Source organism: Chiroxiphia lanceolata, chromosome 20 (genome assembly GCF_009829145.1).
Source record: "Chiroxiphia lanceolata isolate bChiLan1 chromosome 20, bChiLan1.pri, whole genome shotgun sequence".
NCBI lineage: Eukaryota > Metazoa > Chordata > Aves > Passeriformes > Pipridae > Chiroxiphia > Chiroxiphia lanceolata.
In genome coordinates, this window is record NC_045656.1 from 2,232,227 (window position 1) to 2,248,488 (window position 16,262).

Here is a 16,262-nt window from a genome sequence, read left to right on the forward strand (position 1 = left end):
CCCCAAGGATCCTGGAGTCCAACCCTCAGCCCTGCACAGGCCCAGCCCCAGGAGTCACCCCCTGTGCCCCAGAGGATCAGCCAAACCCTCCCTGAGCTCTGGCAGCCTTGGGGCTGTGCTTCCAAGAGTGTTTTGGGAAGGATCACTGACTCTTTGCTCTATAAATTGAAGTCACATTGCAAAGTCTTGGGAAGAATTTCTTTCCCTGTGAGGGTGGGGAGACCCTGGCCCAGGTTGCCCAGAGAAGCTGTGGCTGCCCCTGGATCCCTGGAAGTGTCCAAGGCCAGGTTGGAGCACCCTGGGCTAGTGGAAGGTGTCCCTGCCCATGGCAGGGGGTGGAATGAGATGGTCCTTAAGGTCCCTTTCAACTCAAACCATTCTGGGATTTCATAAAATAATAATGAAAGCAGCTCTCTCAGGGTACAAGCTCTTGTTCTTGGCTCTTGAGCCATTTCCAGTTCAGAAAACATTGTTTGCCCGCTGGTGAGTTCCCAATGATCCACACTATTGGGTCAAAACTGAAGTTTTATTTGTCTGAAACTTTCATCTGGATTCTTTTTCTGGCTTTTAACTGTTCTCTGAGTGCTTTAAACAGACCTAACAGGTTTTGACTGGAGAAGTCAGAGATTCCCATGTTCCACCACACCTATTCCCAGTGGAGGAGATGAACTGGGTTGTTCATACTCTGTATAAAACCAGAGCAATTTACCCTTCTATTTATTTCCAGGAGGTAATCTGGGGTAATGGAGCTATTAGATTTGGCATCTGTAACGTGGTTATCATTTCAGAAAGAATTGTTTCTGCTAATGGCAGTTAACTTGCTACAAATAAAGCAATAGAATTGAAATCTTAAGTACTAGAGTGGCAGCAAACCATGAAACATTATCCTGCTTAGTGGAAGGAAGTCTGAGCCTGCTGTTGGGGAAGGAACCTACTGAAAAAAAACCCCTTTGATGGATTCCAATTCCAACTAATTTAATATGGCAGCTCTTCTACCAGTCTATTCAAAGTATTAAAATGTCTCTAAATAATAACAAAGTGGCCAGAGCCTTTTGTCCAAGGAGCTCAGGGGCCTCTGCCATGAGGTTACTGAGCCCTGGGGTGCCTTGGGGATCCCAAATGCTCCTCTGGCAGATTTGGGCATTTTGTATGGATGGAGAAGTTGAGCCTGGTCCTGGTCCTTGTTTTCTGTAAGCCAGGTCTGGGGATTTTCAGGGGTGTTTTCTACTTCTGCAAGTCAAAACTTAGTTTAGACTTCAATGTGCATGGACAAGCCATGGGGTGGGTTTTGAGCCAGGATTTTGGGGGTTGCTGTTAAAATACATGATCCTGTTGCCCCGTTTCTACCTCAAGACCAACATCCCCCTGGAGAACAGGCATTTGTGAGTGGTGTGAGATTCCCAGGTACACGAGTTCCACCCTGTGAGTCTTCCCTGGGCAGCACAAGGTCCTGTAGGGGTGGTGGCCATCCCCCCTGCTCCAAGCTCTGAGGTCAGGGTGGGCAGGGGGTCCCACAGCTCCCCAAAAAAGCAGCACCTTGGCACAGCTTAGCTCCATTCAATTCATTCCTTGTCACCCCCTGCTGATCTGAGGGGATCCTTGGCTTTTTTCTTTACAGCATGGATTCAAAAGCGAGCAGTTAAATGGGAGAAAGCCTTTTGTATTTCTAATTTAGCACAGAAAATATCCCAGGGGGTAAACTTTCCCCACACCATAACACAGAGTGTGTCCCCGAGCAGCCAGAGCAGAACGAGGTGGTTTGTTCAGTGCCATGCTCTGTGGAAAAATGGGATTTTATGGAGAGGGTCAGGAGTGTTTAACCACTCAAAAAATACCCTGAAATGTGATCTTGGTGTGTGTGACTCAGAACAGCATCCTGAGCTCAGGGCAGCTGGGTGAGCTGGAGAACTGGGCCAGTGTTTTGCAAGTAATGAGGGAGGGACACAGCCAGGGTCCTTGTAAACACAACCATCTATTACATCCTTAAACTTGCACAGTTATGAGAAATTAACCCCTGACACTGCATTTTTCCTCACTCTTTGTGCTATTCATTGATGTCAGTGTTGTACCACTCTCATTTTTCTCTGTTGTTTCCCTGACCAGACCCCGAGCTTGGCTGCTCTTGCAGCGTGGAGCTGAGCCACTCTCAGGTTTTTCTGAGGTTTTGCAGGATGGATGTGACATGTCTAACCCAGAGCCCTGTTGGTACTGGGCAAATGACCCAGCTGATGGTTCTGCAAACAGTTGTCTTGAGTTTTTAAAGGATTTGCAGTGACCTCATTGCTCTTAGTGATGGCTCCTCTGTGATGTTTTATAAAGATCCAAATGGGAAACCCACTTTCACAGGAATCCATAAAAACTGCTGTCTATCCTGAAGTCTACTCTGTTACTAGACAGAAGTGGAAAGGAAATGTTATTTTTACATTTCCTTCACTTATCACAGAATCTCAGAATCTGCTGAGTTGGAAGAGACCCACAAAGATCAGAGTCCAACCCTCAGCCCTGCACAGGCCCAGCCCCAAGAGTCCCCCCCTGTGCCCCAGAGGATCAGCCAAACCCTCCCTGAGCTCTGGCAGCCTTGGGGCTGTGGGCAATGGAAACCCAAAGGAGTTGTGCCCTTGCCCATGGACACCACAAGGTGTTTCCAGCAGAGCTTCTCTATAATTTAACCCCAGGATGTCTCTTTCTCCAGCCTGTTTGCAGTGATGTGAACTTGAATTTGGGATCATGTCATTGCAGTGGGAAAATAACCTCTTCAAAGGTCCTGGAGGCACCAGGGAGGGGATTGTCCCACTCTGCTCTGCTCTGCCCTGGGGCAGCCTCACCTGCAACATTGGGGCAGTTTGGGGGGACACAATGGAGGGAAGGGATTGAGCCATTGGAGAGTGTCCAAAGGAGGCCACGAGGATGGGGAAGGGCCTTGATTTGAAGGCGTGTGAGGACACTGAGGGCACTTGGTGTGTTCAGCTGGAGAAGAGGAGACTGAGGGGAGACCTCAGTGCAGTTCCAAGTGCCTGGGCAGGGGCAGAGGAGGGGCAGGGACTGAGCTCTGCTCTGGGGGGACCAGGGACAGCAGCCAGGGAATGGCTGGAGCTGTGTCAGGGCAGGCTCAGGTTGGATCTCAGGCAAAGGTTCTTCCCCCAGAGGCTGGTTGGGCACTGCCCAGGTTCCCCAGGGCAGTGGGCACAGCCCCAAGGCTGCCAGAGCTCAGGGAGGGTTTGGCTGATCCTCTGGGGCACAGGGGGTGACTCTTGGGGCTGGGCCTGTGCAGGGCTGAGGGTTGGACTCCATGATCCTTGGGGGTCCCTTCCAGCTCAGCACATTCTGGGATTCTGAGCTCACTCCTTGCCGCGATTTCTCCGGGATAACCAGTGGCAGGAAACATCTGAAGCCAACAGGAGCTTTGCAGAAATTATCCCTCAGCCCATTAAAACATTGGAGAATGTCACTAACTGTGCCTTCCCGGGGGTTTCTCTCCGTGCAGGACACCGGCCATGATCGGCTGCTCCTTCGTGGTGAACAGGAAGTTCTTCGGGGAGATCGGGCTCCTGGATCCCGGCATGGACGTGTACGGAGGGGAGAACATCGAGCTGGGCATCAAGGTTGGTGACACACTTGCAGGAGAAATTGCACCCAGCAGGATTTAAGGAACCCAAAGCGACCCTTTAACAAGTTGGCATGAGCAGTTATTGGAAGGCTTCGGGGGGACTGAGCAGGAATGGGATATTTGTAGCATTTTAATTTCAGTTTAAGGGGGAAAATGACTTGGTTTTAGGGGTGAGAGGAGTTTTTTTCCTTGGATTCTTATCTGTCTGACCTGAGGCAAAAAGCTACTGAGATGAAATGGCATTTCCAGCTTAAACAGACCCTGGTCATGTTGTCACAGTGGCTGTAAAGTTATAGGTATCTTAAATACCAGGAAGAATACAGAGCCACTTCTGTGGTGTGACAGCCTTGGGGGGGAGTTGATGGGACTCTTGTGAATATCTCAAGAAGACACAAAGCCCAAAAATACTTTCCAGGCATTTACATCTGCAAATAAAACACGTTCACAAACAGACAAAACCTGCTTTTCCCAGTGAAACCCCCCGATTGCAGAGCTGCCTCAGAGCATCCTTCCAGACTCCACTGTGACAGCATCACTTGATTACTATGTACAATATTAGATATGGCTTAGTGATTCAAGTGTTTGCACACACTGAAGTGATTCATAAGCAATGAATTCAGTGTTCAGAAGCAACCTGGGCTGGCAGAGTCTGTGGAGATTTTTCCAGGCACGGTTTGGAGTGCGGCACTCGTACGTTAACGAGCTGATAGGGGGAGGCTGGAGAGTTAGACCTGGAAAATTGCATTGATTGTGCTGTTGTAAAAATGAAAAATCATTGTTCAAGCTCATAGATTTACCAGAGGATATTTGCTTTGCTGGTAAGTCAGGGGAAACTTAAGAAATCTATTGTTAGTCGGCTACGGGGAGCAATAATCTCACTTAAACAAGGGAATGGAAATGAAAGGCTTTAAATGTGCCACAGAGCTTCTCTACATGTGAAGTAATTACTGCTCATCATCGTGGGTCTGGAGAGATCCCAAACCAAGCTCTTCTGGTGGCTCTCCTTATTTGTTTGTTTGTGGGATTTTTCAGTCTCACTGTGGAGTGAGTCTTCTCACAATTAGTAATTCAACCCATCTGCTGGGTTTGGGGGCATTTCGTCGAAGTTTGGCTTCTCAACAGGAACAATCAGATGGATGTCTCAGGGACAAGTGATGAGCATATGTCCTATTCTTTTTCACATGCTGATTTTTTTAGAAATATCTAAAAAACATCCTTTTGAACAAATAATCCCTCTCTTCCCCAAGTGACTTTCCCAAGCTTGTTTCTAACCCATATGTTTGCCTGTTCATGTGCTGCGTGTTCTGGACAAGGTTTTAAAGTCATTGGTGATTTTGAGAGCCAAAGTCCTTAGAAATCTACCTTGTAAGGCCACACAGAAAGTAGATTTTCAAAGATTCTTGAGCCCCAAAAATCAGCCTCTGTGCAAGTGTCTTATTAGTGGCCAACAGCTCATGACCCATCGGTCCCAGATACATGTTGGACAGATAAACACTGGCCAGTATTTTTCCAGTTAGGCACCAAAATCCACATAAAATTGAAGCTTAAGGATGTTTCCAGATAAAAATCAAGTTAACTGGGAAGAAAGTAAGAGGCAGAGTAGGAGTGACCTTGGAAAAGGTCTTAGAAACACGTCGGATACACGTTGGCCACTGTGTGCAGGTCAGGAGGCTCATAGGGAGGTCCTGGGGATGGTGGTTGCCAGATGTCTGAGTTCCACTTCCCAGTAAGATTCCAGTTATAAAGAGTTTAGCCAAGGAAATGGAGAGTTCTGGATTCAGTAGGAATCTGGAACAGTTGTTCTGGATTCAAGCAGTTGGCAGATGGTTTTATCTGTGTCTGATGGTCCTGGTGTACAGGTTGCCAGCCCTTCCCCCTGTGCTGCCACACTGGGGGCTGTAGCTGCCATATCCTGGTAAAGAAGGACTCTTTAGTAATAAAATCCTTTTAAGGATCAAGGAAAAGAGAATTATTAAGACTTTTTGTGGGTCTTTTGCTGTTTCACCTGATAAGTGCCTGTCTGGAGTCAGAAAAGTAATTTGGTGGCTCCTCAGTTGGTTCAGTGATTCCTGGATGAAAAAAAAGGCAGAAAGGATTTCTTTGCTGTTTTGATGATGGTGCAAATTCCATCATCATTCTGAGAATCATTTGAGCCTTTTTAAATATTTTATGGAGGAAACTGTCCCATATCATCAAAAATGAGATAATAAACCCATTGAGGCGACAAGGAGGACATGGAAAAATGACAGTGTTTCAGGCAAAAGCACAAGTTTAACTCTGTTGTGGTAAATTAAATACAAATAATCTGAATAACAAAATGAAATAAATGGTTGAGAGGGTTGGGCTGGACTAACCTGGAATGGCCAGGGCCATATATTGTCCAAGAATCTTGTTTTATTGATGTGCTTCAATGTGATGGAATCAACATCCCTGGAGGGTTTTAACAGACGTGTGGATGTGGCACTTGGGGACATGGGTCAGTGGTGGCCTTGGCAGTGCTGGGGGAACAGTTGAACTCAATGGTCTCAGAGGGCTTTTCCAACCTAAGTGAATCCACAAATACTGTAAAATCAGCTGTCCTGGACCTATTGTAGTGAAATATATGGGCCATATGTTTCTTTCAGCTGCTGAATTCAGTGAGCAAAATGAGAAAGTTCCTGCAGGAGCCGCTTAAAAAAACCAGTAACAAACTGTTAGTCACATTCCCAGGGTGGCTCTGCTCTCCTGCACGTGCTGGGAGCATCCTGGGACTGCTCAGAGAATAATAATAAAGCCATTAAACACGTTGCTGCCCCAGGCACAACCCTGTTCTGCTGGCGGGGTGGCTTTGGCCCTGACACAGGAACGTGCTGTTCTCCGGGTTATTGGATCTTCTTTTGTGCCCCTGGAGTGTCTCCAGAAGGTTGTGCTCATTCACTCACTCCTCTGGTCCCCAGTGTCCACTGCTTCACTTCCTGAGACAGAGCTGAGCCTAATTCCTCTTTCCTTGGCAGAGAGCAGAGAAGTGTTTGCAAAGCAAAGCAGGGAAGGCTGATATTTCCACGGAGAGGTTTTCAACGCCCTTTTTTTCTCCCTCCCCACAAAGTGTGCCTTGAAACGAAATCATAACAGCACCAGGTCTTCCTTGCTGTGCTGACAGCCACAGGGAGCAAGGGGTTGATCTGTCCTGGTGTTAATAACCCCCCCCAAGACTGTTTGGGGAAGAGCTGGTGAGCAGGTGATTCTGGTGAAGCTGCTGGAGCCCAGGTTTGGAGGCATCTCACACCTGGTCTCAATTTCCACACTGGAACAGGGAGAACCCCTTTGCTCTGGGACAGGCTGGGAGTGCTCATCTGGAGAAGAGAAGGCTCTGGAGAGACCTTAGAGCCCCTTCCAGGGCCTAAAGGGGCTCCAGAGAGCTGGAGAGGGACTGGGGACAAGGGATGGAGGGACAGGACAAGGGGGAATGGCTTCAAACTGCCAGAGGGCAGGGATAGATGGGATATTGAGAAGGAATTCTTGGCTGGGAGGGTGGTGAGGCCCTGGCACAGGTTGCCCAGAGAAGCTGTGGCTGCCCCTGGATCCCTGGAAGTGTCCAAGGCCAGGTTGGACGGGGCTTGGAGCAACCTGGGCTAGTGGAAGGTGTCCCTGCCCATGGCAGGGGTGGGATGAGATGGTCTCTAAGGTCCCTTCCAACCCAAACCATTCTGGGACTGTGTGATTCTATTCCTGCAGGCTCCCACTGCCCGTCCTGGGCAGGGTGTGGGTGCTGTGGGTGCTGTGGGTGCTGTGGGTGCTGTGGCCCCTTCCCCAGGCCCAGCTCCTGCTCTGGGTCCCAGAAAGAACAACCTGCTCCCTCTGACCAAGCTTTGGGCCAACTCTTTTAACCCTTTGCTGTGTGGAAGGGGTTTCTCCTCTGATTTGATAAACCTGGTGCCCAGTTTTCATGGCTTGAAAGTGTTGCCTCTGCTGTGGATGCCCACCAGCTCCATGTGGGTATTTTGGGACAGAGACTTCACTGACCATCTCAGCTCCTGCTGCTGAAAAGGTTTCATTTATTTTAAAGCTGTTTGTGGCCCAGGTTTTTAGTGAGTGTGTGACTAAGTGGGGAGGCTGCAGTTGCTCTGTGTCTCGCTTTTTCTCTGCAGGGAGCCTTAATGGGTTTTCATGGTTAGTCACAGCCATTCCCTAAAGATGGTCCATAAAATTGCTGGTGTCTATTTGAATAAAGATGCAAAAGTCTGTGGCATGGCTGTTGCCATGATTTCAAACTCTGGGATGGGCTACAAGGTTGTTTTCAGAGTATTTTGTGCTTGTGTCATGCATTGCTAATTAAACTTATTTGAGTTGTCTTTCCGAGATTAATTTAATCAATAGGGATATTATTACTACTTTGATGGTATCATTTGTACAAATTGTCACTTGAAGAAAGCAATTAACTGAGAATGCTTATTAGCTGATCCATCCCACACCTTATTTGTGCAGTAGGAATCGATTCCTGGATTCATTAAGATGAGCACAACTCAGGGATCCTTTTGAGGTTCAATGACTGGCTCGAGCTGCTTTTTACTGCCAGTGTTAAATTGCCTGAAGTTTGGGATGGATCTTTTAAAACTATTTCCAGAAGAAAAGCTTGGCATGTCCTCTTAATATCCCAGACTTTTTTTACCTTAAATTTGTCCTCTGGATCCAACAGGCTGGATTGCTGGTGCTGCCAAGGCAGTGGATGTGTGCCTGGAGCACATGGAGTGGCCTCCCTGTGCATGGCTCTGTGGAATTATAGAATGCCAGAATGGTTTGGGTTGGAAGGGACCTTAAAAATCACCCAGTTCCACCCCCTGCCATGGGCAGGGACACCTTCCACTAGCCCAGGTTGCTCCAACCTGGCCTTGGACACTCCCAGGGATGGGGCAGCCACAGCTTCTCTGGGCAACCTGTGCCAGGGCCTCCCCACCCTCCCAGGGAACAATTCCTTCCCAATATCCCATCTATCCCTGCCCTCTGGCAGTTTGAAGCCACTGCCCCTTTTCCTGCCACTCCAGGGCCTTGTAAGTAGTTTCTCCCCATCTTTCTTGTAGTTCCTTCAGGTCCTGGAAGGCCACAATCAGGTCACCCCAGAGCTTCTCTTCTCCAGGCTGAACAATCCTGATCCTCTCAGCCTTTCCTCCCAGCAGGGGTGCTTTGAAAATAAATGGGTACAACAAGGGCATATCACTGTTAGAGGATATTTCTTTAATAATCAGAGTCTCATCCTGCAGCACTTTAGGCACAAAATTAACCCCCTGCACTGGCAGGGACATGGATCCTTTCCCAGGGTGCCATGTTTCTGTACCCTTCACTCTTCCAGAAACCCTTAAAAGAGATGAAATGGCACTTCAATGGGACAAATCTCCTGCCTGTGTTCCAGCCATGAAGGAGCCTGTTTTGTTTATATGAGTGTGATCATTCACAGGCTGAAACGTTGAGAGGGTCAGGCAAAAAAAAAAAAAAAAAGAAAAAGAAAGCCATCAAATAGATATATTTAAATTCCACACAGGAGCTTGACTCTTTCTGCATTCAGAAAGTGAAATCCTTCTCTTCCTGCATTCATTTTCTGTAAAATTATGGTTTTATCTTTTTGTTAAGGAGCAAACAGTGAGGGGGTTTCTCTTTCAGCATCTGTGGCTCTGTGGGTGTGAGGTGAGGGATGGGCAGCCTGTATCCCATGGGAGGCAGAGGATCCCCCGTGGGTGGGAGCTGAGGAAGGGTGGCAGGGCTGCCAGTCCTGAGAAAGATACTTTGAGTTTTTAATCCTCTGTTTTTGTAAAAATAAATACACCACTAGCCCAGCCTGCCTGGGAACATGGACTGCCATGTGGATACCCTGTGGCTTTCCATGACCTTGTGCCTGTCACAGAGAGTGATGGATGTGAGCGTGAAGGGGAGCACAACAGTCCCAGTCCTGACTGGGTTAGTGCCTGCATGGACCTAATATCTAAATAGTGCCTGTCATCAGAACGTAGAAAATACCCCTGGTTAGGCTGCAGTTATTTTTATAATGTCAACCAAACACAGACATCTGAAACCAGGAGTCACGTCCTGCCTCTGCCACGTGTTAACAGAGACGGGGTTTGCCGAGGGTTTGTGTTTGATCTTCTTCAAATGCCTCTCTCTGTCTGTCTCCTCCCTGCTCCTCTGATTAACATATTAAAGGCTGGGTGCAGGCAGAGCCAGCTGACAGCAGGCAGCCCCTGCAATGCCTTTTTAAGCACCCTGTCCATCAGTGCCTGGTGTGACTGTCACCTCTCCCGTGAGGCACGCCGAGGGTTTGGGATGCAGAGCGTGGTGGGATCCAGGAATCTCTTGATGCTGCATTGTTACGTTTTTTTATCACTTTGAAAAACAGGGATCTGAAAAGCATGTAATTTATTCATGAGGCTTTATTAGGCTTTGAGGGTTTGCTGAGGTGCAGGAGTTAGGGATGACTCCAGTTCCTTGGGAGCTTTTCCCCCTGTCTGCACCTCGGTTTGTGCACTGAATTAGTCATGGAATTACATATGCTGCAAGGTTTTTTGGGAAGTGCGAGAACAAATCAGCCTGAATTTGGAAGGGAAGCACTTTGGGAAGCACAAACAGAAGCCTCCCAAGCTTTATTCTGTGGTTGGTTGCAGGAGGTGTTGGCACATCTGGTGCAGGGAAGGAGAGCTCAGCTTTGGGGAGCTGAAGGATTTGGGGTGGAATTCCCAGGAATCAGTTAATTATCTGGGACTATTCAAATATCCACTGTTTTGACACTCCTGAGAATTTATACTGATTTTAACTGAGAATGTAGCTTCACCAAGTTGGTCAGGTGTAGAGGATGCAGTGCCAGTGGTGGGGGATGCTCGGGTGGGGCTGTGGGCAGGAGGGGAATCCCAGAATCCCAGAATGGCTTGGATTGGAAAGGACCTTAAGGATGCTGCAGTTCCAACCCCTGCCATGGGCAGGGACACCTTCCACTAGCCCAGGTTGCTCCAAGCCCCATCTAATCTGGCCTTGGACACTTCCAGGGATCCAGGGGCAGCCACAGCTTCTCTGGGCAACCTGTGCCAGGGCCTCCCCACCCTCCCAGGGAACAATTCCTTCCCAATATCCCATCTAACCCTGCCCTCTGGCAGTGAGAAGCCATTCCCCCCTGCCCAGGCCCTTGTCCAAAGTCCCTCTCCAGCTCTCTGGGAGCCCCTTCAATCACTGGAGGGGCTCTGAGGTCTCCCTGGAGCCTTCTCTGAAGCCTGATCTGCAGAGTGAAGCTCTGTGGGGATGGATCACCTCTCCCTCCTCCATCTTCAGGCACAAAGAGCCTCCCTAGCATGGAGGAGAGGGATTTGATGCCCTCTCACAGACCTGCTGATGGTTTGCCAGGACCCCAGACACTCCTGCTGTTCAGCAAACATCAGAAAAACCCCATGAAAAGATACCAAAACAAACAAAAATCCCACAACGCAAACTTGCCAACGATACAAACTCAAGACCAGTTTTTAACAAGTATTTTATCAGTCAGGCACCGAAATCCACATAAAAATTGAGGCTTAAGGATGTTTCCAAATAAAAATCAAGTTAACTTGGAAGAAAATAAGAGGCAGAGTAGGACTGACCTTGGAAAAGGTCTCAGAAACTGTGATACGCCAGGAATACTCGACCTCCGTGAGCAGCCCCAGTGTGTTCATTTGTACCTGGATCCCTGGTAGAGGAGATTTTACTCTTCAGAGTGACTGTGGCGTGGCTGGAAGCAACATTTCTACCACTGAACAATATCCAGTCACTGCCTGCATTTATTTTAAGAGCAGGAATCAGCACAAGTGTGGACTCAGAGCCCATGTTTGGCATGGGAGGTGTTCGAAGGTGCTTTGTTGGGAGCTCGGGTCCAGTTTTCCAAACTGGTAAAATGCTTTTCATCACAACCTTCTCCATGGAAAGGGAGCTGTGTTCTGATTATTTCTAAGCAGGCTGTAAGCTCTGCACTGGGGGCTGGAGAGCTCAGGGCTGGGGGTTGTAGCTGTTGCTCCTTGGGAAGGGGATGGCAGCTCCCAGCTTGTTTTCCTCTTGGTGGCAAATGGTTTGTCATCCCTGTTATCCTCTGACAGATGGGACAGGTAGAGGAGGGGGAAGGCACTATTTTCACCCCAGTTAATCCCATTGTTTTCACTGAGAAGTTGATTTTTTATTCCTGATCATCTTTGTTGGGAAACACAATGGCTCCTCCCGTGCAATAAGGCTGAGATTCCCTGGTGGATGAAGAAATCCCTGGGAGGACTCAGCCATGCCTTGTCTCCACTTGAAACTCTGGCAGGTGTCAGCTTTTTAGTGATTTTCCCAGAATTTTCTCTGGCAAGCAGTGCTTGGGACCTGTCAGGGCTTGGTTTAAGACTCTGGCCCACGGTCAGAGTCCAGCCTGGGCTTGGGCTGGGTGCAGAAAGCCAGATGTGGAAGCAGGCACAGCATCTCTGCAGCTAAAGGGGCTGTGGAGAGCAAGGACAGGTGGCTGTGCAGGTTTGTACAGACTTGGCAAAGTTTGTTTTATTTATGATCTTCACCAGTGGATTTTAGAAAATGGAGCCTGAATCCCTCAGGAGGTCATCCTGTGTCTGACTCTGCTGCTCCTCCTGAACAGAACTTTCCACTAAATTTTGGGAGGTTTGGATTTCCCCTGCTATAGGATGTGGACTCCACTGACCCTGTCCACTGAGGTTGCTCCAGGGGCTCCTCAAGCTCCCAGCCCTGCCCACCTCCAGGCTGGGGACACCAAAGGCACCTCCAGTGTCCCCAGGACAGGTTGAGTTTTTATGTGTTTCTTGGGCATGACATCCATTCCTTGAACTTCCCCTGAGCTCCAGCTCTCCATCCTCTGTGGAGAAACCTCCCCCCCTCTGCCAGAGGAGGCACCTGAGGCTGCATTTTCCCCCTTTCCTGCTCAGGGGCTCATTCGTCCCTGGCCATGGTCCCTCAATGTTTGATGTGGGAATTCCTGAGCCCTTCCAGTTGTGGGGTTGGGGCCTCCCCATCCATGTTTGATGTTCTGGCTGTAGGAATAAGACATGCCTGCTGCCTGCTCTGGTTAAACCACAGCTGAGCTTGGCAGGACCTCCTGAGGGATTTAGGCTCCATTTTCTAAAATCCACCAGTGAGGATCATAAATAAAACAAACTCTGCCAAGTCTCTGTGAGTCTGATCTGTGCAGGTGTTTGCAAGACAGGTTTTGGTTTTCACAGATTCACTGAAGTTGGAAGAGACTTCCAAGATCAGAGTCCAACCTGTGCCCCCCTTGTCCCCCAGCCCAGAGCACTGAGAGCCACCTCCAGTCCTTCCTTGGACACCTCCAGAGGTGGGGACTCCACCACCACCCTGGGCAGCCCCTGCCAGTGCCTGACAGCCCTTTCCATGGAGAAATTCCTCCTGATGTCCAACCTGACCCTCCCCTGGCACAGCTTGAGGCCTCCTGTCCTGCTGTCAGTAGTTTCCAGGGAGAAGAGGCTCTGTGGCAGTCCTGGGTGGAATACTCAGGCATCCTTTCATCTCCCACTCCAGGGATACCTCCAGTGCCCCCAGATCCTGCCTCCAGCCAGTCCTTGCTGCTGTGGGGAGGACTCAAAAGGAGCAGCAGGAGTTGCCATGGGGAATTCCAGCAGGCTTGGCACAGCCAGGCTCTCCCCCTCCCTGGTCTTGCAGAGAAATAAATCACTTAAATCCCATATTCCCCTTCATTCTTTATGAGCCCCTTGGGCCCTGGGCCATCCCTGCCCATCCCTGGGCCATGGTCACATTGCCAGCACTGAGATGTCATTAAGGTGGGGATGATGCATGAGCTGGAGCAATCCTGGCTCCCTCAGTGCCTGGAGGCTGCAATTTGGGCAGGAATTGCTGAGATGCAGCAAAGTGAGGCCCCCTGAAAGCTGGTTTTATGGCCTCACTCCCTGGAGGACAAGTGCCCTCTGAAGTATTTCTGGGGGTCTGAAACAATCACTCTGAGACCTCCTTTCCCTCTTCACTGTTCAAGGTGAGCTCAGCACATTTGCTCTGTGCATGTGCTGCAGTGTCTGGGATATAAATTACCCTATAAACCAAAAAAAAAAACAACAGGCTTGTGTTTTCCTAAAATCCAACTCCAAGCAAAACTGAACTTTGTCTTCTCACAAAAAAAAAAAAAACAAACACACTTGGGAAATGCCAGGATAAAATGTGACATGGAATTACATGTCAGTGAATGAGACTGATGACAAACTGAGGGGTTTGTCCATCCCATTGCATTCAGAAAGCCTTTGGGAAGCTCCATGTTTGTCAGGACTGCAAAGGCAAGAGGTTTTTTTTTTTTGTCTTCTCATCTGACCTTTCTTATGAGCAGAATAACTTGTGATGCTCATCCAGAGCCACAGAGTTGATTTTGTCACTCTTCTGGCCTCTGGGGACTCAGGCAGGGCAGTAACTCAGGCCTGGGAGCAGCCCTGTCTCACTGGGAGCTGTTTTTCTCCAGGGATGAGTCTCTCTGTTCGTTGATACAGGTTTCTCTAAGGCTTGAGGATTGTTCCTGGTGAAATGGAATCAATGCATGACACTCCTGTGATTATCAAAAAAGCTTTGAGTTAAAAATTCCCAACCAGCTTCCAGTGTGTTTGGTGTCTCTGTGAGGAATCCTTTTCATCTGAACTCCTCCTGGACAAGGAGGATGGGCATGGCCAGGAACAGAGACCAACTACAATTCCCTGCCTAGAACCATCCCAGCCCTGCTGAGTCAGCAGAAAATTACAGCAATAAGAATATTTGTGACCAAATCCTGCCCCAGCTCTGTAGTGGGGCAGCTTCACTCCCAGATTCTGGGATGCCTTTCTGCCCTGCCCTCCTGCACGTGCCCTTTTCTGGAGGACCCTCTTGGATTCCCCCTGGAACATCCCAATCCTTCTGAGCCGGATATTCTCGTCTATGGGATCACTGGAGACCACTGTGTTTTATGGGAGCTTATGGCCAGGCTTGATGGGCTTTGTTCCTCCAAAAAATTCCTCCCAGTGTGTTTGTATTCCAGTCAGCTCCCTCCTGACCTTTGCTTGTGGTGTTGCTGGGCATGACCTGCACTGTGCTGTCACCATTTCCAGTGTGCCCTGGGTACAGAGCTCCTGTACCACCCTCAGGAAGGATGGCATCACTCCCTGGCATCGTGATCCTGAGTGCTTGAGTTCTCTTTGCCTGATTTGCCACATTCAGGTAGATTTTGCATGGTTGGGAATTGCATGTCCTGTGTTTAGGAGAGGTGTTGGCATCTCTGGACTCTCCCAGGATTAATGGCAGTGAGAAGCAGCATCAGCTTGTTTGATCTTCTCAAATTAGTTGGCTCCCTTTTCCACAGCTTCTTTAGTAGTTGAATTATTGCTCAAAAAGGAGGAGAAAATTCCCAGCCAAAATCAGTTGGAACTCATCATTTAGCTCCTTCAGCCATCCTGGAAAATCTCCTCTTCCCTTCTGTGAGTGGCAGGAGCCTGGTGTTGAGTGTGTGTCCCTCCAAGTGGCACCACCTGAGACTTGCCCTGTGCATCATTCTGGGAACAGAGGAAACAATTACACAGGATTTATGTTTCCTTGGGCATTTACGCCTCAGTCTGGTGGATCACAACCCTTGTGATCCTCCATGGAGGCTCTGTGGGGCAGCATTCCCAGCTGGAGCTCCCTGGAGTTGAACACCCTCCCACCGTGACCTTTCCCCATGGTACATTTATTATTCCCATTTATTATTCCCAGCCAGACTGTTGCCTCGTGGATGATCTAATGGCTGTGAATAAGAGGTGGTTGACCCCAGGAACTCTACACACAGTTCTGATTCCTCTCCTTCACTTCAGGCTTTTTCCAGGAGTCCCTCAGCAAAGGAAAATGCTGCTTTACCTCCACACCCTGGGCTGCCTCCTCCTGCTGCTGTTCAGCCACCAGCCACATCCTTCCTCAAATCCTATAAAAATTGAGGTGCTCGACCCAAACCTCCTTGGTTTTGCCTAAAAACTCGGCCACTGAGCTTTTAGACACCATGGAACTAAAATATATATTAGTTTTCTTCCCTCACTTGGGATTTCAGCAGCATTTTCACCATCCTGGCTCTCCCTGCTTAGAAAATAAAATGCAATTCCTCCTCTGAGTAGCCAGGCCAGGATCCAGCAGAGCACTTAACTTTGAAGCACCTGGGCCACCCTCTTGATTTCTGTGGCACTATTTCACCTGCTTAAATGTGAGTCCTTAAGTGCATTCCTGGATCGAGGCCTCTGGAGCTGAACTTGAGCCATAAGGGTTAATATTTTCAGGACTGAATTTTTCTCTGGGAGAAGGGGTTGTTCCTCATCCTTGCCCCCTCCAAACAGGGCTTCCATTTTATGAGCTAATTAACTCATCCAGCTTTAAAATACAAGTGCATCCTTCTTGGGTTTTGTCATGTGTCACCACCTTCTAGAGAGTTATTATGTCTTATTTGCACAGAAAATACTGGGAGAATGCAGTAGGAAGTGAGTGAACCTGTTCAGTGCATAAATCTATCCCTGAAGTTTCAGTACCAACCCCATTATTTCATATTCACCTACAGGCGCAAAATATATATTAATTAACCAAAGTGCTGCTAGTGGGCATATGCAAATGAAGTGGCATCAATCAAGCCAAGATCACCTGGTTTTGTGGTTTTACTTGAGAAATA

The 16,262-nt window shown here is 48.7% G+C and overlaps 1 protein-coding gene and 1 long non-coding RNA gene across 2 annotated transcripts in view; one reads left to right on the forward strand and one right to left on the reverse strand.

Moving 5' to 3' along the window:
• Positions 1–16,262, forward strand: part of GALNT17 (polypeptide N-acetylgalactosaminyltransferase 17) — a 219,308-nt gene that overhangs the window by 139,770 nt on the left and 63,276 nt on the right. Inside the window, exon 6 of the mRNA XM_032707475.1 lies at positions 3,485–3,602. Coding sequence (XP_032563366.1) covers positions 3,485–3,602 — 118 coding nt within the window. The remainder of the gene's footprint in view (positions 1–3,484; positions 3,603–16,262) is intronic.
• On the reverse strand, positions 3,460–8,339 carry LOC116796681. The gene is made up of 3 exons (XR_004360474.1): positions 8,256–8,339; positions 5,218–5,326; positions 3,460–3,614 (listed from the first exon to the last, which is right to left on the reverse strand). It is a non-coding gene; the product is annotated as an uncharacterized LOC116796681 (long non-coding RNA).